Source organism: Cherax quadricarinatus, chromosome 3 (assembly GCF_038502225.1).
Source record: "Cherax quadricarinatus isolate ZL_2023a chromosome 3, ASM3850222v1, whole genome shotgun sequence".
Lineage (NCBI taxonomy): Eukaryota > Metazoa > Arthropoda > Malacostraca > Decapoda > Parastacidae > Cherax > Cherax quadricarinatus.
Window position 1 is genome coordinate 43,836,354 of NC_091294.1, and position 22,106 is coordinate 43,858,459.

The 22,106-nt window shown below is 42.9% G+C and overlaps 1 protein-coding gene across 1 annotated transcript in view; it reads left to right on the forward strand.

Moving 5' to 3' along the window:
• The window catches only part of LOC128692835 (disintegrin and metalloproteinase domain-containing protein unc-71), a 740,447-nt gene that overhangs the window by 571,270 nt on the left and 147,071 nt on the right, over positions 1-22,106 (forward strand). Inside the window, exon 21 of the mRNA XM_070093277.1 lies at positions 4,007-4,165. Coding sequence (XP_069949378.1) covers positions 4,007-4,165 — 159 coding nt within the window. The remainder of the gene's footprint in view (positions 1-4,006; positions 4,166-22,106) is intronic.

Sequence of the window (22,106 nt, forward strand, 5' to 3'; positions counted from 1 at the left end):
GTATAGCGTCTACACTCTGAAGGAGAGGTGTTAATGTTGCAGTTTTATAACTGTAGTGTAAAGCAACTCTCTGGCAAGACAGTGATAGAGTGAATGATGATGAAAGTTTTTCTTTTTCGGGTCACCCTGCCTTGGTGGGAATCGGCCGATGTGTTAAAATATATACATGTGTATATATATATATATATATATATATATATATATATATATATATATATATATATATATATATATATATATATATATATATATATATATATATATATATATATATATATATATATATATATATATATATATATATATATATATATATATATATATATTTATATATATATATATATATATATATATATATATATATATATATATATATATATATATATATATATATATATTATTTATTCATTTATTTTAATATACTTATTTAATTATTTATGTATTTATTTATTTATGTTATGTATTTTATCATTGCATTTCATTCATGAATAAGACATGCTGCAATCATCTAAGCCATTGAAAATATTTCCCTTATTGGACCCAGCAACTAACTTTTTCATTATTATTTATATATCTGGCCTTCATGTCTTTAAATCATACCATCTGCCAATCCCTTCTCTTATCTTTGTTCTTGTATCTTTACTCTTGTCCTTCTCTCTTCTGAGTGTGTTTCTCCTGCATGGAAGCATGTCATCAAGAAGTGCCTTGTAACTAGTCTGACAGTTGACTTTCAGCAGTTATATCCATCACAGTAATGCTTATCTTTGTTTCCCTTCCTTATTTCCTCTCACATTTTCCAGCAGATTAACTCTGCTTGCTTATTTTTTCCTCCTAATGATTGCAGACACATCTTCCCTCATGTCTAGTTACCTCTGCAATATTGTAGAGCTTAAGAGAGGTTCATTGTTACTATTGCTATGGTTGTTAGGAATCACCATGGTTCATGCTGCATTAAGCCCTTCGTGCCTGTGTCTTGGAAATAATTGCTAAAATCAGGATGGAAAAATAAAAGTATCTCAAACAGGAACAAGTAAAGAAGTTTGTATTTAAGTTCGTTACACATGTTCAAGTTTTCACAATCACTTTGAATAGCAATTTACATGTAAATTAACCAAGGCTAACCTAATATGTCAAACACTGATTTATATATTTGTTTAGGGGTCCTTGTGTTTCATAATTATATAGTTAGGCATGCACATGTGATAGGGAGGGAGTATGGAAGAAATGAAAATATTCAGGTATTTGGGAGTAGACTTGTCAGTGGATGAGTATATGAAGGGTGAGGTAAACCATAGAATTGATGAAGGGAAGAAGGTGGGTGGTGCGTTAAGGTATCTGTGGAGACAAAGAACATTATCCATGATGGCAAAGAAGGAAATGTATGAGAGTATAGTGGTACCAACACTCTTATATGGGTGTGCAGCATGAGTTGGGAATGTTGCAGTGAAAAGGAAGCTGGAGGCAGTGGAGATGTCGTGTCTAAGGTCAATGTGTGGCATAAATGTTTTGCAGAGAATTCATAGTGTGGAAATTATGAGGTGTGGAGTTACTAAGAGTATTATTCAGAGGACTGAGGAGGGGTTGTTGAGGTGGTTTGGTCATTTAGAGAGGTGGGAAGGTGTATAAATCTTCAGTAGAGGGAAGCGGAGTAGGGTATCAATGTCTTGCAACATTGCATAGCTCCTGACGATACAGAAAAGTGTAGAGCTAAAGATTTCCATCTCTATATGGGTAAGGGTCATCATAGGAAAGGATGGAGGGAGTAAAAGAGGTTTTGTGTGCAAGAGACTTGGACATGCAGCAGGCATATGTAAGCGTGTTAGATAGGAGTGAATGGAGATGAATGGGTTTGGGGACTTGACAAGCTTTTGGAGTGTGAGCAGGGTAATATTTTGTGAAGGGATTCAGGGAACCTGGTTAGCTGGACTTGAGTCCTAGAGGTGGGAAGTAAAGTGCCTGCATTTCAAAGGAGTTTGGTATATTGGCTATTTGGAGGACATCTGAACTATTGTATCTGGGCACCTCTGCTAAGACAGTGATTATGTGTGAATGATGGTGAAAGTATTTCTTCCTTTTTTGGGTTACTCTGCATCGGTGGGAGATGGCTGACAAGTTAAAAAAAAAAAAAATAAGAATATATATACAGTGGACCCCCGCTTAACGATCACCTCCCAATGCGACCAATTATGTAAGTGTATTTATATAAGTGCGTTTGTACGTGTATGTTTGGGGGTCTGAAATGGACTAATCTACTTCACAATATTCCTTATGGGAACAAATTCGGTCAGTACTGGCACCTGAACATACTTCTGGAATGAAAAAATATCGTTAACCGGGGGTCCACTGTATATGTATGTATGTACGCTCTCATTCTCGGTTAATGACATACGATATTCACACTTCCATTTTCTGGTGGGGAAAGGGAAGGAAGCTGTAGTATCCTTGTATGTCACTAACATATTTGGTCTAAAAGTCTAGCATTGTATGAAATTTGCCATTTTCTTGCAGGTCTTTATTGCATGTTTGCATTCTTTACCAGATTGAGGATGCTAAGTAAATGTGAATGTGAATATTTTCCCAGATTAATGCATCATTTATCCATGGATTTTGCATTTCTCTACACAGTTAAAATTACATAATTATGTTGATTTTTTATGTTTACATTTTAATTATATAATTCCAGTGATGTAGAGTGCATTGTAGAAGATGCCAAAACTGAAAAGTTATGTTTGGCTTACATGAGTTCTGGAAATTTGATTACTTTGTACATAATGAGCTACTGATGTGCTGTTACATAATTTGGAAATTAACAATGTGTTTTATCTAGCATCCCAATCACAAGCTGATACTTTTGATCAGTGTTTCCATATTTTTTCCTTCTCTTTCTAATGTTTCTATCTTCTGAGCAGGTTTCCACTTTATGATAAGGTTCTGATTCTTTTTTATTTTTCCTATATCTTTTGTAGTAGTACTGTACTTCTATCGAGTCCTTGTGTAGAATTTGCAAATTTATATTTTCAGTATTTTTGATATCATGCCACATTTAAGCAACATATATTTTTTTTATAAAAAATGAAGTATGAAATGACAAGCTGTACTCTAGTGTGACAACTTCTAATAAGGGTTTATGTCAGTTTAATTCCAACCCGTCCTCCAACTTAAATAACCAGTGTGTGGTTCTAGCTATTGAAGCAACAATTATGTGTCCCCTAATGCCAGACTCTCAGTGCCATATTTGTAATGCTACTTTTGGTTGTTTACTTCAGATAAATATAGGTTAATTAAGGATAGGTTAGGTTAACCTAACCTTGGATAACTAATATTTAATTTTGTCCTCAGTTTAGACCATGCAAAACATGACGCACTATAACATGGAAAAGTGTATCACCTATTTGTAGGACGGGTTGCTAATTTTAGTGGTGATGTTGTTTTCATGATGCTGGCTATTCAAGTTGTTGAAAACCCTGCTTATTCATATTGCAGTGTCTGTGCTTGCTCTGTGATCTCTAATGCTTTGGTACAAATTGTTTACTGTAATAAATTTTATAAAGTGACTGCATGTTTTCTGTGTTATGTAGTAGTCTGTCACCAATGCTTGTAGTGATGTTTAATTTTAGAACTTTTGTGTATTTTCAATATTGAATGTTATTTTCATATCTACATTACTTCAAAATCTAGACCCAAATCCTTCAGTTGATAATTTCATAAAGTATGGCACAGTTTAACAAAACCTGGTGGTGGAAAGTTAATAGAAATATAATCACTTCATTTTATTTGAAAATAGTATAGTCCATTTTCATCCCATTTGCAGCAGTTATTAGCACCAATATTAAATAATGTATTAGATTCCCTTATGCAGTTAAAATAGTGAGACAATCAAGCAACAGTAGAACTCTGCTGAGTTGTTATCTATAATCATATCATTGTTCTAACTTAGGTTTTGTTTTCTTTCACCAACTGCCACATCATTGGTCCATCTTGTACGTACATTTCGGACTTACTGCAGACGCAAGACCACGATGCCCAAGTATGATGCACCATATCTCAAGCGACCTATAGTAAAGAAGCCTCCTCAGCAGCATCTCCAGTCTATGATGAGTAAAACAGAGGAAACATCACTTGATATGGGTAGTCGAATTACTTTTGGCAACATGCCCAGTTATAGGTAAGATACGTGTCGTATATATCGCCACTTGTATAATTATACAGTTTACCATACATTCACAATATACTCTACATTTTTCTGCAAAGTGACACAGTAATCACTGGTATTTTAAAAATCCTGTTTACAAAATGCAATAATAAATGGAATTTTCATTACTGTGTGCATGTGTGTGTGTGTGTATGTGTGTGTATGTGTGTGTGTGTGTGTGTGTGTGTGTGTGTGTGTGTGTGTGTGTGTGTGTGTGTATGTGTTTGTGTGTGTGTGTGTTTTTGTATTTGTGTTTTTGTGTTTGTTTGCATGCTACAGACATATGTAACACATGTGCAACAGAGAAATATTAATTATCAACTAGGTATTTGTAGCTATGTGTGTGCATATGTGTGTGTGTGAGAGAGAGAGAGAGAGAGGGAGAGAGAGAGAGAGAGAGAGAGAGAGAGAAAGAGAGAGAGAGAGTTTATACATATGCATAATTACCTATTTGTAGCAGCAGCAAAAGACCTAAGCTCATGGTGTCCTGTCTTTTGTATTTAATCAGTCATGTACTTTTTTAAATTTCCACTGATTGTAGCACTGCAGTACCTCCTCTTGTGTCCTATTCCACTGTTCTATTATGCCATGAATAAGAAATTTCTAGTATTCTTTCAGCAACTCTTAGTTTATAGCTGTGACTTCCTGTTCCGTCTTGATCACTAGGAATTCTTCCTCATAAATTCTGTAATATACATGTACTTTCATAATCTTATACAGTGTATTTTCATGTTTGTGTTTTTCTCCTAACTGCTACAAAAGGCATGTATGATTATTTCCTTCCTTGGACTAAATCTGAATCTGATAACCTCAAATTTCCCAGGAACTGAGCCTTATGAGTGTAGATGATGATGTAGCACTTTCCCATGAACCTATAATTCTGTATGTCATTCCTAGGTCTCTTTCTCTTTCTTGTGACCTTTGGTCTTCTTTATATTGCTTATCTTGGGTAGTATCTTTGCATCATCTACAAACACATTTACTTATTCTTGTGTTGGTGTCTGCAGTTACTTATTTGTAGGTTACTGTACAAGAATTGAGCTGTGCTTATGGTGTTCTCTCTCAGTGATAAATATCATATAAATATTCCAAAGAATTTATTTAATACTTTTTTTTTACCCCCTTCCAAAAGTTTGTCACTTCATTTGGAATAAAAACTTTCAAACATTGTTACAGTATCACATTTTTCTCATGACCGTGTCCTCTTGTTCTCCCTGTTGATGAGATAAAAAATCTTAAGCATAATTTTTTCATGATCTATGATTTTATATATTACTGTCATGTCTTGTCACCTGTCAGGCACAAGGTTATTTTTCAGTGTTATATGCTTTTCATTGTAATTCATTTTGTAGCTCTGGGAACCATTATGTAGTATGTAGATAGAAGGTTCAGAGAACCAACAAGTTAATAAATACACAAATAACCCACACATAGAAGAGAGGAGCTTACGATAGCATTTTGGTCCGATTTGGACCATTTATACAGTCGCAATAGCAGGAAGGAGAGAAGGAGGGAGTATATATAGGCCAGTAGACAGGACTGGAGCAAGAGAGGTAGTAGTGGAAGTAGTAGTAGTAGTAGTGGAGTCAATCAAATACTAAGAAAGAGGAGCACTGCAAGGGAGCTAGGGGCCCACATAGGGGGAAAAAATAATAAAATAATAAGGTGAAAGTGTTGAATGATGATGAAAGTATTTTCTTTTTGGGGATTTTCTTTCTTTTTGGGTCACCCTGCCTCGGTGGGAGACGGCCGACTTGTTGAAAAAAAAAAATAAGAAAACAAATACTCAAGGCAGAAGAAAGAAAATCCAAAGGAAAAAGAGGAAAGAAGAAATGGCCCAAGTCAGACCGAAACGTCGTCATACACTCCTCTCTTCTATGTGCGGGTTATTTATGTATTGTTCCAGTCACAGTATTGTACCTATTTTTGTTTAAGTTAATAAATTATATACTACATGCGAAACACTTGGGTATCTTTATTGAGAAAACATTTCACCACACATTGGCTTCATTAGTCCAGTACAAAGAAGAATGGTGAAGATCAGAAGGAGTTTGAGGTAATTAGTCTCTCAGCCTGGAGTTGATGTAATCAGTCCATCAATTTTGAAAATAATACAGCATATGCACAAAGAAGGGACAGTATATAAGCCCCTTCTTCATGCATATGCTGTATTCTTTTCAAGATAGATGAACTGATTACTTCGACTCCAGGCTGAGGAACTGATTACCTCAGACTCCTCCTGATCTTCACCATTCTTCTTTGTATAGGACTGATGAATCCACTGTATGACAAAATGTTTCCTCAATACAGATACCCAAGTGTTGTACATGTGTCTAATTTATCATTTTGTAGCATGTTAGAGAGAAATCATCGATAAACTCTACTAGCTAGGGAATCAGACAGACAGGTTACTATAGGGACATGAGTTTTAGCAAGTGTAGGAGAAAATAGGAGTGAGCTAGGTTTGCTATCATTCTTTCCTCTCCTGCACTGTTTTGCTGCACATGGGCTAACAAATTGTGTGGAAACACAGGAATCTCCAGAAAATCTATGTAAAATTATACTGTAAGTTCTTGTGCTTTGGGCAAAAGTAACAACTTATTAGGAGTGTTTATGCTTCGGAATCTGGGCAGTTCTTTGATGACAAATTGAACACCATCTTAGAGTTGTAATAACCAAACATAACATGGTTCATGGGACTTTCTGAGTTTGCATGGAGGTTGCTCACACCTTTGTTTAACTTATTGTTTAACAAGAATGCAGTGTCCCCAGATTATTTTTTTAATCCCAGCTTGTGACTGGAGACTAGGGTATAGTTTGTGTCTACAACTGCACTAGTGTGATGTAGTTGATGCTAGTTTGGTAATTTATTAGGCTGTGTTTGAGCCTATGTTGTATATTGATGTTCATTTATGGTGTATAGTACCACAGTCATACTAGTTATAGAAACACAGGTCAACCTATGTGTCTTTAAAGGCCTTCACTGTGTTGCATCAGGAGTGCTTTTAATATTTTTCAACTTTATATATTTCTTGAATTTTATATATAAATTAAGTTGAATATTTTATTCATTGGAGGTCGCTGCTACAACTTGGCGTGAGCATGTTAGGTAGGAGTGAATGGAGATGAATGGTTTTTGAGACCTGATGAGCTGTCAGAGTGTGAGCAGGGTAATATTTTGTGAAGGGATTCAGGGAGACCGGTTAACCGAAGTTGAGTCCTGGAAATGGGAAGTACAATGCCTGCACTTTCAAGGAGAAGTTTAGGATATTGGCAGTTTGGAGATAAGATAAAGATAAAGATTTTATTTCTTTGGAAAGGTTGCAATGTGTAATTATAATTTTGGTTTGCCAAGTACAAAGAAAGCCACTATCATGCTGGGGCATTTCGGGTAGACTAATCCTAGTACAGTGGAACCTCTACTTGCGAGTTTAATCTATTCCATGACCTTGCTCGCAACTGGATTTGCTCGCTTGCAGAGTCAGTTTTCCTCATTTAAATTAATTGAAATGCAATTAATCTGTTCAAGTGGGATTCTATACTTCAATAATTTTGCTAATATCAACTATGTGGCTTATTTATCTATCACAGTTCGTCTAATATGACATAACAAACAATATAAATAACATAGAAACCTGATATATACTCAAGAATGAATAAAATATGTCATTATATATGTGGCAGCGGCAGCGGCCGACTAGAGTTTGTCTGGAGACAGGACAAAATACTCCTTGAATATTTTGCTATCATCAGCTCTATGGCTTATTTATCTATCACAGTTCATCTAATATTATTATTATTATTATAATCAAAAAGAAGCGCTAAGCCACAAGGACTATACAGCGCTGCAGGGCAGGAAGGAAGCGAGGGCATCAGGTGGCAAAAGGGAGATGGATGAGCAACAGGTTACGGATAACAGCGGGGCAGTGGATGGTGAAAGGGTAAAGGGCAGCAAGAGACTGAACCAGAAAGGGCTGAGGGGAGTGCGAAAAGTATCATCAGAGTTTGTGGAGTAAATCAGTCGTTGTCAAGAAGTCAATGAGAGAGTCAGGATTAAAGGAGGGTCCATCAGCAAGAAGGGAAGGTAAAGAGAGAGTAGGAGAACGAAGACGACGTTGGAGGTAAATTCTGCGTGCTCGTTGATAGAGAGGGCAGTCTAACAGAATGTGGCTAATCGATACTGGAACTTGACACTGCTCACAGAGAGGAACAGGGTGCCTCTCCATGAGATACCCATGAGTAAGACGAGTGTGGCCAATGCGAAGGCGGGAGAGAGTGGTCTCCCAACCTCGGCACTGATGACAAGAAGACGGCCAGTAACCTATGCTCGGTTTAATAGAATGAAGTTTGTTACCGAGCAGAGTTGACCAACGTTGTTGCCAACGGGTGCGAAGGTGGGTAGCTATTGCAGCAAAATAGTCCAGAAATGGAACACCTCGATAGGAAATTGGTAGGTCATATACTGCTGACCGCGCAGCAGTGTCTGCCTGTTCATTGCCCTGTACGTCGACATGACCAGGGACCCAACAAAAAACAATATCTTTATGTTTGGTAGAGATACGGCGTAGCCAAAGTTGGATACGGAGAACTAGGGGATGAGATGTATCAAATTTTCGTATAGCCTGTAGAGCACTAAGGGAGTCTGAGACTACTACAAATGATGACACAGGCATAGATGCGATACGAATAAGTGCTGCAAGAATGGCATACAGTTCAGCAGTAAAAATGCTAGCTGAAGATAGTAAATGCCCTCGTACGACGCTGTCCGGAAACACTGCTGCGAATCCGACGCCGTCTGAAGACTTAGAGCCATCTGTGTACACAGCGGTGGCATGAGAATGAGAGTGGAAGTGATCAAGAAAAAGAGAGCGGGAAGCCACCGTAGGCAGTTGAGCTTTCGAGCAAGGGAGTGAGAAAGAACAGACCCGAACAGCTGGAACTTCCCAGGGGGGTAGGGAAAAGTGAGATGCTACATGAACATATAAAGGTGGTAACTGAAGGGAAGACAAGAGTGAAAGTAGGCGAAGAGAAAAGGGACGGAGCAAACAGGGGCGGCGAACGAATAAAGAATGTCTACTAATATCGGTGACCATTCTATAAATGGAAGGATTGTGTAGATCGTGAGAGCGTACATAGTAACGAAGGCAATGGGCATCACGGCGATCAGACAAGGATGGAACATTTGCTTCTGTATAGAGGCTCTCAACAGGGGAAGAGCGAAAAGCACCAAGGCACAAACGTAAGCCTTGGTGATGGATAGAGTTAAGGCTAGAGAGAGTAGCAGGAGAGGCCGCGGAATAAATCTGGTCACCATAATCGAGTTTCGATAAAACGAGGGCTGAATGTAGGCGAAGCAGAGTTCGACGATCAGCTCCCCAGGAAAGATGAGCAAGGGTTTTAAGAAGGTTTAGCCGGCTGTGACAAGTTGCCTTCAGAGAGGTAATGTGAGGTTTCCAGGTTAACCGACGGTCAAAGAGAAGGCCTAGAAACCTGACTGTATCACGTTCGGGGATACGGGAGCCATAGAGATACAAAGGATGATCGGAGATAACAGAGCGTCTAGTGAAAGTAATTTGGTGAGTTTTGGTACTTGAAAATTTAAACCCATGTGTGGTGGCCCAAGTGGAAACACGGTCGACCGCATGCTGGAGAGAAACTGCAATAAGGTGACAGTCAGCGCCTGCACAAGCAATAGCGAAGTCATCAACATAGAGTGATGACCAAATATTGGGTGGAAGAACAGAGGCCAAATCATTTATAGCAAGGAGAAAAAGTGTTGTGCTTAGAACACATCCCTGAGGGACACCTTCAGCTTGGACGAAGTCCGGGGAAAGAACATTATTGACTCGAACACGGAAATGTCTGTCAGTTAAAAAGTTCTTAAGGAAGGATGGTAGATTGCCTCGGAGGCCTAAGGAATGGGCCTGGGCCAAAATATTATACCTCCAAGTTGTGTCATATGCCTTCTCAAGGTCAAAAAATATGGCAATAACTGAGTGATTATTCGCAAAGGCATTACGAACATACGTATCCAAGCGTAGTAAGGGGTCTATGGTAGAACGACCCTTACGAAAGCCATATTGACTAGCGGAGAGACTGTTGTGAGTCTCTAAATACCACATTAAACGTCGATTTACGAGGCGTTCCATCACTTTGCAAACTGCACTTGTAAGAGCGATGGGGCGATAGTGGGAGGCATCATGTCCTGTAGTACCCGGTTTGCGGAAAGGGAGAACAATGGCAGATTTCCACAGCTGGGGAAGAACTCCTTGTGCCCAAATAAGATTGAAGAGGTGTAAGAGGACTACAAGGGCTGACCGATGTAAATGTTGTAACATACGAATATGAATGTCATCAGGCCCAGCTGCCGATGATCGGCAAGCTGAGAGCGTTGCCTCCAGTTCTTGAAGTGTAAAAGGCACATTATACTGTTCTTCTCCGAGAGAAGAAAAGTCCAAGGGTACTAACTCTCTGGCAGACTTTGAGGAAAGAAACGAGGGGCATAGATGGAGCCCTCGGGAAATACGGACCAGATGTGTGCCAAGTTCAATGGCAACGTCGAGAGGGTTTGCTATATCAACACCAGTGACCCGTAGAACAGGAGCCGGGTCAGGAGAGTATTTACCACTCAATTTCCTCACTTTTTTCCAGACTGCACTCATAGAAGAAGCAGAGGTGATGGTGGAAACATAGTCTCGCCAACAAGTGCGTTTAGCTTCACGGATGACACGGCGAGCGATCGCACGCTTCTGCTTAAAATCAACAAGTCTCTCAGCGGTTCTATTGTACCGGTACCTGCCCCATGCAGCACGTTTCAAACGTACTGCACGAGCACAAGCAGGAGACCACCAAGGCACGCACTTCTGAGAATGCCTGCCTGAGGTTTGGGGTATAGAATGAGAAGCCGCGGTATAAACTGATGTCGAGAAGATGTGTAGGAGCTCATCAATGGAGGATGAAGAAGGAACCTCACTAAAAGCAGTGAGGTGTGAGTAAAGATCCCAATTTGCCCGATCAAATTGCCAGCGAGGGCTACGGGAAGGTGGTGAATAGGAAGGAGAAGTAAGAATGATCGGAAAATGATCGCTGTCATGTAAGTCTGGTAGAACAGACCAGGTGAAGTCTAGTGCAGTGGAGGAAGAGCAGACTGATAGATCGATGCAAGAGAGAGTATGAGTACGAGGATCAAAATGGGTGGGAGTACCCGTATTTAAAACATGGAGGGGGTGAGAGGCAAGAAAAGCCTCCAACTGAATGCCACGTGAGTCACAATGAGACCCCCCCCAGAGGAAATGGTGGGCATTAAAATCACCAAGTAACAGAAGTGGTGGTGGTAAGGATGAAACAAGAAAGGCAAAGTCTGGGATAGAAAATGCTCGAGAAGGAGAGAGATATAAAGAACATATTGTAAACCACTTATTCAAGTGGATACGGGCTGCAGTGTAATGCAGCGAGGTATGGACAAATAGTTGACAGTACGGAATATCATTGCGTAGAAGAAGGGCACTTTCATTAAAGGTCCCATCTGAGAAAGGATCCGAAGAATACAATAAATTATAGCCTGAGATAGGTTGGAAAACAGCCGAGTGTAATTTTGGTTCTTGTAAGCAAGCACCAACAGGGGAAAACCTGGAAAGCAACATCTGAAGCTCACCCCGATTACCCCTGAGGCCGCGGATATTCCACTGTAAATAGGCCATGATTGGCGATGAAGAAAATATCAGGAATCTGTAGGTAAAGGCACCTACGGACTAGAGGGGTTAGAAAAGTCAACGTGTGGTGGCATTGGAAGATGTTCAAGTAGCGAAGGAACGGAGCGTTGCGAAGAATGGGGTTGTGAAGATGGAGGAGAGGGAAGAGAAGGAACAGGAAGTGAATCAGTGTCCATTGAAGGTTTAGTCTCTGCAATATATTCTGAAATGGCTTCAAGTGTTTCTGAATTCAAAGATGTATGGGAAACCATATTGGAGATAGGAGGAGGAGGGTGAGTAAAGATTGGGACAGTAATGGACTGTACCAAAGTAGAGGGGGAGGGAAAAGTGTAAGGGACTGGAGATGAAGTGTGGGGGGGGACAGAAGAGGTAGAAACCTGGGAGGTGACAGAAGAGGGAGAAACTTGGGAGGGGACGGGGGTGGAAGGCATAGTACGAGGAGGAGGGTGAATCTCCACACTTGTAATAGAGCCAGAGAGAGGGGAAGAACTAGGTACAGAGACTGGAAAGGTAACGTGTGGAGGTGGAAGAAGGGAAGGAAGGGGCAAAGAAGATTTGAGCAATGTGGATTTTTTGGACTTCTGAGTAGAGGGGCGATTGGTATTAGGTGTCGTACGAGGTCTTGTCGATACTGGGGCTTGTGAGGAAGGACGCGAAGATGTGAGAACAGACTGAGTTGTAGTCGGGACGTCAGAGCCAAGGACAGCAAAAGGATTAGATGCCGTAATGGCTATGGGAGGGGTAACAACAGAGGAGGCTGCAGAAGATGGGACCCCAGAAGTGGGGGGATGTTTGGAAACACGAGAATAAGAAACACGGGGTAGTCTCCCTTGGAGGCGGAGATGAGTAACTGCCATAGCATAAGGGAGACCTTCTGCCTCTTTGAGGCAACGGATTTCACGTTCATTTAAGTAGACCTGGCAACGGCGGGAGTACGAAGGGTGAGCTTCATTACAATTAAGGCAAGATGGAGGTTGACTGCAAGATGTATTAGAATGGTTGTCGGCACCACAGACTGGGCATTCGGCCATAGATCTGCAATATTTCGCTGGGTGACCAAAACGCCAGCAATCTCTACATTGTTGCGGTGTAGGTATCACCTTTCGAACTTGTATTATTATTATTATAATCAAAAAGAAGCGCTAAGCCACAAGGACTATACAGCGCTGCAGGGCAGGAAGGAAGCGAGGGCATCAGGTGGCAAAAGGGAGATGGATGAGCAACAGGTTACGGATAACAGCGGGGCAGTGGATGGTGAAAGGGTAAAGGGCAGCAAGAGACTGAACCAGAAAGGGCTGAGGGGAGTGCGAAAAGTATCATCAGAGTTTGTGGAGTAAATCAGTCGTTGTCAAGAAGTCAATGAGAGAGTCAGGATTAAAGGAGGGTCCATCAGCAAGAAGGGAAGGTAAAGAGAGAGTAGTAGAACGAAGACGACGTTGGAGGTAAATTCTGCGTGCTCGTTGATAGAGAGGGCAGTCTAACAGAATGTGGCTAATCGATACTGGAACTTGACACTGCTCACAGAGAGGAACAGGGTGCCTCTCCATGAGATACCCATGAGTAAGACGAGTGTGGCCAATGCGAAGGCGGGAGAGAGTGGTCTCCCAACCTCGGCACTGATGACAAGAAGACGGCCAGTAACCTATGCTCGGTTTAATAGAATGAAGTTTGTTACCGAGCAGAGTTGACCAACGTTGTTGCCAACGGGTGCGAAGGTGGGTAGCTATTGCAGCAAAATAGTCCAGAAATGGAACACCTCGATAGGAAATTGGTAGGTCATATACTGCTGACCGCGCAGCAGTGTCTGCCTGTTCATTGCCCTGTACGTCGACATGACCAGGGACCCAACAAAAAACAATATCTTTATGTTTGGTAGAGATACGGCGTAGCCAAAGTTGGATACGGAGAACTAGGGGATGAGATGTATCAAATTTTCGTATAGCCTGTAGAGCACTAAGGGAGTCTGAGACTACTACAAATGATGACACAGGCATAGATGCAATACGAATAAGTGCTGCAAGAATGGCATACAGTTCAGCAGTAAAAATGCTAGCTGAAGATAGTAAATGCCCTCGTACGACGCTGTCCGGAAACACTGCTGCGAATCCGACGCCGTCTGAAGACTTAGAGCCATCTGTGTACACAGCGGTGGCATGAGAATGGGAGTGGAAGTGATCAAGAAAAAGAGAGCGGGAAGCCACCGTAGGCAGTTGAGCTTTCGAGCAAGGGAGTGAGAAAGAACAGACCCGAACAGCTGGAACTTCCCAGGGGGGCAGGGAAAAGTGAGATGCTACATGAACATATAAAGGTGGTAACTGAAGGGAAGACAAGAGTGAATGTAGGCGAAGAGAAAAGGGACGGAGCAAACAGGGGCGGCGAATGAATAAAGAATGTCTACTAATATCGGTGACCATTCTATAAATGGAAGGATTGTGTAGATCGTGAGAGCGTACATAGTAACGAAGGCAATGGGCATCACGGCGATCAGACAAGGATGGAACATTTGCTTCTGTATAGAGGCTCTCAACAGGGGAAGAGCGAAAAGCACCAAGGCACAAACGTAAGCCTTGGTGATGGATAGAGTTAAGGCTAGAGAGAGTAGCAGGAGAGGCCGCGGAATAAATCTGGTCACCATAATCGAGTTTCGATAAAACGAGGGCTGAATGTAGGCGAAGCAGAGTTCGACGATCAGCTCCCCAGGAAAGATGAGCAAGGGTTTTAAGAAGGTTTAGCTGGCTGTGACAAGTTGCCTTCAGAGAGGTAATGTGAGGTTTCCAGGTTAACCGATGGTCAAAGAGAAGGCCTAGAAACCTGACTGTATCACGTTCGGGGATACGGGAGCCATAGAGATACAAAGGATGATCGGAGATAACAGAGCGTCTAGTGAAAGTAATTTGGTGAGTTTTGGTACTTGAAAATTTAAACCCATGTGTGGTGGCCCAAGTGGAAACACGGTCGACCGCATGCTGGAGAGAAACTGCAATAAGGTGACAGTCAGCGCCTGCACAAGCAATAGCGAAGTCATCAACATAGAGTGATGACCAAATATTGGGTGGAAGAACAGAGGCCAAATCATTTATAGCAAGGAGAAAAAGTGTTGTGCTTAGAACACATCCCTGAGGGACACCTTCAGCTTGGACGAAGTCCGGGGAAAGAACATTATTGACTCGAACACGGAAATGTCTGTCAGTTAAAAAGTTCTTAAGGAAGGATGGTAGATTGCCTCGGAGGCCTAAGGAATGGGCCTGGGCCAAAATATTATACCTCCAAGTTGTGTCATATGCCTTCTCAAGGTCAAAAAATATGGCAATAACTGAGTGATTATTCGCAAAGGCATTACGAACATACGTATCCAAGCGTAGTAAGGGGTCTATGGTAGAACAACCCTTACGAAAGCCATATTGACTAGCGGAGAGACTGTTGTGAGTCTCTAAATACCACATTAAACGTCGATTTACGAGGCGTTCCATCACTTTGCAAACTGCACTTGTAAGAGCGATGGGGCGATAGTGGGAGGCATCATGTCCTGTAGTACCCGGTTTGCGGAAAGGGAGAACAATGGCAGATTTCCACAGCTGGGGAAGAACTCCTTGTGCCCAAATAAGATTGAAGAGGTGTAAGAGGACTACAAGGGCTGACCGATGTAAATGTTGTAACATACGAATATGAATGTCACCAGGCCCAGCTGCCGATGATCGGCAAGCTGAGAGCGTTGCCTCCAGTTCTTGAAGTGTAAAAGGCACATTATACTGTTCTTCTCCGAGAGAATTAAAGTCCAAGGGTACTACCTCTCTGGCAGACTTTGAGGAAAGAAACGAGGGGCATAGATGGAGCCCTCGGGAAATACGGACCAGATGTGTGCCAAGTTCAATGGCAACGTCGAGAGGGTTTGCTATATCAACACCAGTGACCCGTAGAACAGGAGCCGGGTCAGGAGAGTATTTACCACTCAATTTCCTCACTTTTTTCCAGACTGCACTCATAGAAGAAGCAGAGGTGATGGTGGAAACATAGTCTCGCCAACAAGTGCGTTTAGCTTCACGGATGACACGGCGAGCGATCGCACGCTTCTGCTTAAAATCAACAAGTCTCTCAGCGGTTCTATTGTACCGGTACCTGCCCCATGCAGCATGTTTCAAACGTACTGCACGAGCACAAGCAGGAGACCACCAAGGCACGCACTTCTGAGAATGCATGCCTGAGGTTTGGGGTATAGAATGAGAAGCTGCGGTATAAACTGATGTCGAGAAGATGTGTAGGAGCTCATCAATGGAGGATGAAGAAGGAACCTCACTAAAAGCAGTGAGGTGTGAGTAAAGATCCCAATTTGCCCGATCAAATTGCCAGCGAGGGCTACGGGAAGGTGGTGAATAGGAAGGAGAAGTAAGAATGATCGGAAAATGATCGCTGTCATGTAAGTCTGGTAGAACAGACCAGGTGAAGTCTAGTGCAGTGGAGGAAGAGCAGACTGATAGATCGATGCAAGAGAGAGTATGAGTACGAGGATCAAAATGGGTGGGAGTACCCGTATTTAAAACATGGAGGGGGTGAGAGGCAAGAAAAGCCTCCAACTGAATGCCACGTGAGTCACAATGAGACCCCCCCCAGAGGAAATGGTGGGCATTAAAATCACCAAGTAACAGAAGTGGTGGTGGTAAGGATGAAACAAGAAAGGCAAAGTCTGGGATAGAAAATGCTCGAGAAGGAGAGAGATATAAAGAACATATTGTAAACCACTTATTCAAGTGGATACGGGCTGCAGTGTAATGCAGCGAGGTATGGACAAATAGTTGACAGTACGGAATATCATTGCGTAGAAGAAGGGCACTTTCATTAAAGGTCCCATCTGAGAAAGGATCCGAAGAATACAATAAATTATAGCCTGAGATAGGTTGGAAAACAGCCGAGTGTAATTTTGGTTCTTGTAAGCAAGCACCAACAGGGGAAAACCTGGAAAGCAACATCTGAAGCTCACCCCGATTACCCCTGAGGCCGCGGATATTCCACTGTAAATAGGCCATGATTGGCGATGAAGAAAATATCAGGAATCTGTAGGTAAAGGCACCTACGGACTAGAGGGGTTAGAAAAGTCAACGTGTGGTGGCATTGGAAGATGTTCAAGTAGCGAAGGAACGGAGCGTTGCGAAGAATGGGGTTGTGAAGATGGAGGAGAGGGAAGAGAAGGAACAGGAAGTGAATCAGTGTCCATTGAAGGTTTAGTCTCTGCAATATATTCTGAAATGGCTTCAAGTGTTTCTGAATTCAAAGATGTATGGGAAACCATATTGGAGATAGGAGGAGGAGGGTGAGTAAAGATTGGGACAGTAATGGACTGTACCAAAGTAGAGGGGGAGGGAAAAGTGTAAGGGACTGGAGATGAAGTGTGGGGGGGGACAGAAGAGGTAGAAACCTGGGAGGTGACAGAAGAGGGAGAAACTTGGGAGGGGACGGGGGTGGAAGGCATAGTACGAGGAGGAGGGTGAATCTCCACACTTGTAATAGAGCCAGAGAGAGGGGAAGAACTAGGTACAGAGACTGGAAAGGTAACGTGTGGAGGTGGAAGAAGGGAAGGAAGGGGCAAAGAAGATTTGAGCAATGTGGATTTTTTGGATTTCTGAGTAGAGGGGCGATTGGTATTAGGTGTCGTACGAGGTCTTGTCGATACTGGGGCTTGTGAGGAAGGACGCGAAGATGTGAGAACAGACTGAGTTGTAGTCGGGACGTCAGAGCCAAGGACAGCAAAAGGATTAGATGCCGTAGTGGCTATGGGAGGGGTAACAACAGAGGAGGCTGCAGAAGATGGGACCCCAGAAGTGGGGGGACGTTTGGAAACACGAGAATAAGAAACACGGGGTAGTCTCCCTTGGAGGCGGAGATGAGTAACTGCCATAGCATAAGGGAGACCTTCTGCCTCTTTGAGGCAACGGATTTCACGTTCATTTAAGTAGACCTGGCAACGGCGGGAGTACGAAGGGTGAGCTTCATTACAATTAAGGCAAGATGGAGGTTGACTGCAAGATGTATTAGAATGGTTGTCGGCACCACAGACTGGGCATTCGGCCATAGATCTGCAATATTTCGCTGGGTGACCAAAACGCCAGCAATTTCTACATTGTTGCGGTGTAGGTATCACCTTTCGAACTTGTAACCGATGTCCCGCGACATATACAGAGGACGGGAGTTCTCGGCTGTCAAAAGTTAAACGAGCCACATTGCAAGGGTAACGTCTCCGCCCCCGGGCAGGAAGGACATAAGTGTCTACTTTGAGGATTGGGAGATCCTGGAGTTCCAGCTGTTCAAGAATGTCATTGCCACATGACTGGAAATTCTGTTGGACTATGGTATGGGGCAGAATGACAGTACCACTACAAGAATTGAGAGAAAGATGTTTTTCAATAGTGATAGGAGTAGTATCGATATTCGAAAGGAGAGAAAGATCATGAGCTTGGGTAGCATTCTGGACAGTGACGATGCGTGTACCGCTCTTGAGAGCGTGAAATGAAATATCTCTGCCAACATGACGCAGGAGCGCTTTGGCAATACTATGGTCAGAAAGGTAGGCAGAAGAAGAAGTTGGTCTTAAAGTAAAGAATTTAGTCCATTGTGTGGTCCGAAACTGAGCGTGGAGAGGGAGTGCTTGACGTGTCGGTCGTTTCCGAGTAGAATGGGAAGGTAACGACGGAGCATCATCAGGAGATTGACGTTGGCGTTTAGGAGTAGGACCGGAGTTGGTCCGGCAGGAAATGGGTGGGCGATTCGAAAATTGCCGTACCGTAGAGGGAGAAGCCGGAAGCATAGTCAAAGGAGAGCGGAGTTCAGACAAATCGAAGGAGTCAGTCGAAGCCCCGGTACCTGAAGCGGGTGAGGAAACAGCACCAGCAAGAGGTACAGGGGCATCAGGAGTGTCCAAAGAGTGGTCTAAACACAAGGCAGGGTCAGAATGGGGTGCGGTATCAAGAAGGGGCCCGGGGGTAGTGGTTTCATGGACTAGGGCTGCCATGGTTAGGTTACTCCTTTGCTTTTTGTTTTTAAGAAAAAAAAAGAAAGAAGAAAAGAAAATAAAAATAAAAAAAAGAATAAAAAAAGGGGGGAGCGGGGAGGAATAGTTCCCAGGAGGAATGAAAGGGCCGGAAATCCCCCTCCGCGCCCAAGAGGACTCGACACCGCTAGTAGCGCAGATGCAGCATGGAACCCGTGCCATACCCTACCCTTCATGCCAGTAAACCAGCAATCTGGGATAGCAACCTCACATCTGCCGAGCTACCTCGGTGGACAAAAGAGAGGGCGGCCGGATATCCGCCACAAAGCATACCTCCTTCAGCCACCACCCCCGGAATCCGAAAGGTGGCTTCCAGAGATACACCCGTCGCCCAAAAGACACCCAAAGCCACTCCGGGATACCGGAGAGGGATCGGGACATCTCTAGGCAATCCAGATTCCACGGCAAACTACGCCACCGCCAAGAAACCTCAACGGAATGGGATGGACCCCGGTGTCCTTTCCCCTACCTAGGAACTAGCGCGCCTGTGGGAGAAATCACGAAGGCTAAAAAGAGGAAGGGCAAAAGGGAGGGGTGAGGAGGAGGAGGAGGAATGGAAAAAGGGGAGGATGGGGAGGATGGGATAGGGGAGGGGAGAATGGGGGGTAATTAGGTTCGGTCTGAGGAAGAAGACCGACAGGGCTAATTCCTCAGACCAAGAGCCTCTTCACCACGCCAAGGAGCCCCCCTTGAAGAGGTTCGAACTTGTAACCGATGTCCCGCGACATATACAGAGGACGGGAGTTCTCGGCTGTCAAAAGTTAAACGAGCCACATTGCAAGGGTAACGTCTCCGCCCCCGGGCAGGAAGGACATAAGTGTCTACTTTGAGGATTGGGAGATCCTGGAGTTCCAGCTGTTCAAAAATGTCATTGCCACATGACTGGAAATTCTGTTGGACTATGGTATGGGGCAGAATGACAGTACCACTACAAGAATTGAGAGAAAGATGTTTTTCAATAGTGATAGGAGTAGTATCGATATTCGAAAGGAGAGAAAGATCATGAGCTTGGGTAGCATTCTGGACAGTGACGATGCGCGTACCGCTCCTGAGAGCGTGAAATGAAATATCTCTGCCAACATGACGCAGGAGCGCTTTGGCAATACTATGGTCAGAAAGGTAGGCAGAAGAAGAAGTTGGTCTTAAAGTAAAGAATTTAGTCCATTGTGTGGTCCGAAACTGAGCGTGGAGAGGGAGTGCTTGACGTGTCGGTCGTTTCCGAGTAGAATGGGAAGGTAACGACGGAGCATCATCAGGAGATTGACGTTGGCGTTTAGGAGTAGGACCGGAGTTGGTCCGGCATGAAATGGGTGGGCGATTCGAAAATTGCCGTACCGTAGAGGGAGAAGCCGGAAGCATAGTCAAAGGAGAGCGGAGTTCAGACAAATCGAAGGAGTCAGTCGAAGCCCCGGTACCTGAAGCGGGTGAGGAAACAGCACCAGCAAGAGGTACAGGGGCATCAGGAGTGTCCGAAGAGTGGTCTAAACACAAGGCAGGGTCAGAATGGGGTGCGGTATCAAGAAGGGGCCCGGGGGTAGTGGTTTCATGGACTAGGGCTGCCATGGTTAGGTTACTCCTTTGCTTTTTGTTTTTAAGAAAAAAAAAGAAAGAAGAAAAGAAAATAAAAACAAAAAAAAGAATAAAAAAAGGGGGGAGCGGGGAGGAATAGTTCCCAGGAGGAATGAAAGGGCCGGAAATCTCCCTCCGCGCCCAAGAGGACTCGACACCGCTAGTAGTGCAGATGCAGCATGGAACCCGTGCCATACCCTACCCTTCATGCCAGTAAACCAGCAATCCGGGATAGCAACCTCACATCTGCCGAGCTACCTCGGTGGACAAAAGAGAGGGCGGCCGGATATCCGCCACAAAGCATACCTCCTTCAGCCACCACCCCCGGAATCCGAAAGGTGGCTTCCAGAGATACACCCGTCGCCCAAAAGACACCCAAAGCTACTCCGGGATACCGGAGAGGGATCGGGACATCCCTAGGCAATCCAGATTCCACGGCAAACTACGCCACCGCCAAGAAACCTCAACGGAATGGGATCGACCCCGGTGTCCTTTCCCCTACCTAGGAACTAGCGCGCCTGTGGGAGAAATCACGAAGGCTAAAAAGAGGAAGGGCAAAAGGGAGGGGTGAGGAGGAGGAGGAGGAATGGAAAAAGGGGAGGATGGGGAGGATGGGATAGGGGAGGGGAGAATGGGGGGTAATTAGGTTCGGTCTGAGGAAGAAGACCGACAGGGCTAATTCCTCAGACCAAGAGCCTCTTCACCACGCCAAGGAGCCCCCCTTGAAGAGGTATAAATAAAATAGAAACCTGATATATACTCCAGAATGCATAAAATATGTCATTATGTAACAGGTGGAGGCAGCCACAACTGCTCCCTCTTTGTTGTGGTAAACACTGCCATCTAGTGATGGCCTTTTGAAGTCATCTATTATTATAATTATTATGAAGTACATTATTATTATTATATGTATTATTATTATACATATTATATTATTATTATTATTATTGTATTATTTTATACTATTATTATACGTATTATTATTATTATACATTTGATGATGATTATTATTATTATTATTATTATTATTATTACTACTACGTTAAGAAGCATCTTTCCATCATACATTGCCCAAGTTTCAATAAGATAGTTCAACAAACAAATTAGATACAATTCACTAGATCAAGAGCAAGAGCCCCTCACCAGCATCAAGGAACCTGCCTTGAGGTCTGCTTGCTTATGGAAATTTTGCTCGCGTATGGAAGCAAAAAATTTACCCATTAACTGCTCATATTTGGAAAAGCTCGTACATGGATGTGCTCACGAGTAGAGGTTCCACTGTATGTACATTATAAATACTTAAATCTAGACAAGATAAGAGTGGTTAACTTTTATTAAAATCTTTTTCATCTTAATACTTATGCAAGGTAGTCAAGGTGGAGGTTTATAAGAACAATAATCTTGAAGTTGCACATATTAAAAACAATATTATAATTAATGGTTCAAGCAGTAATATTTCATGGATTGGCAGATGTTTAATAGGCTAGATGTCATATAATATAATAACTGATTAAAAGTTGTTTTGGTTGGTTTGGTTAGTATTGAGAGATGAGATGATTTTGAAAAAGAGTCCTCAGAGATCCTTTACTGGTTC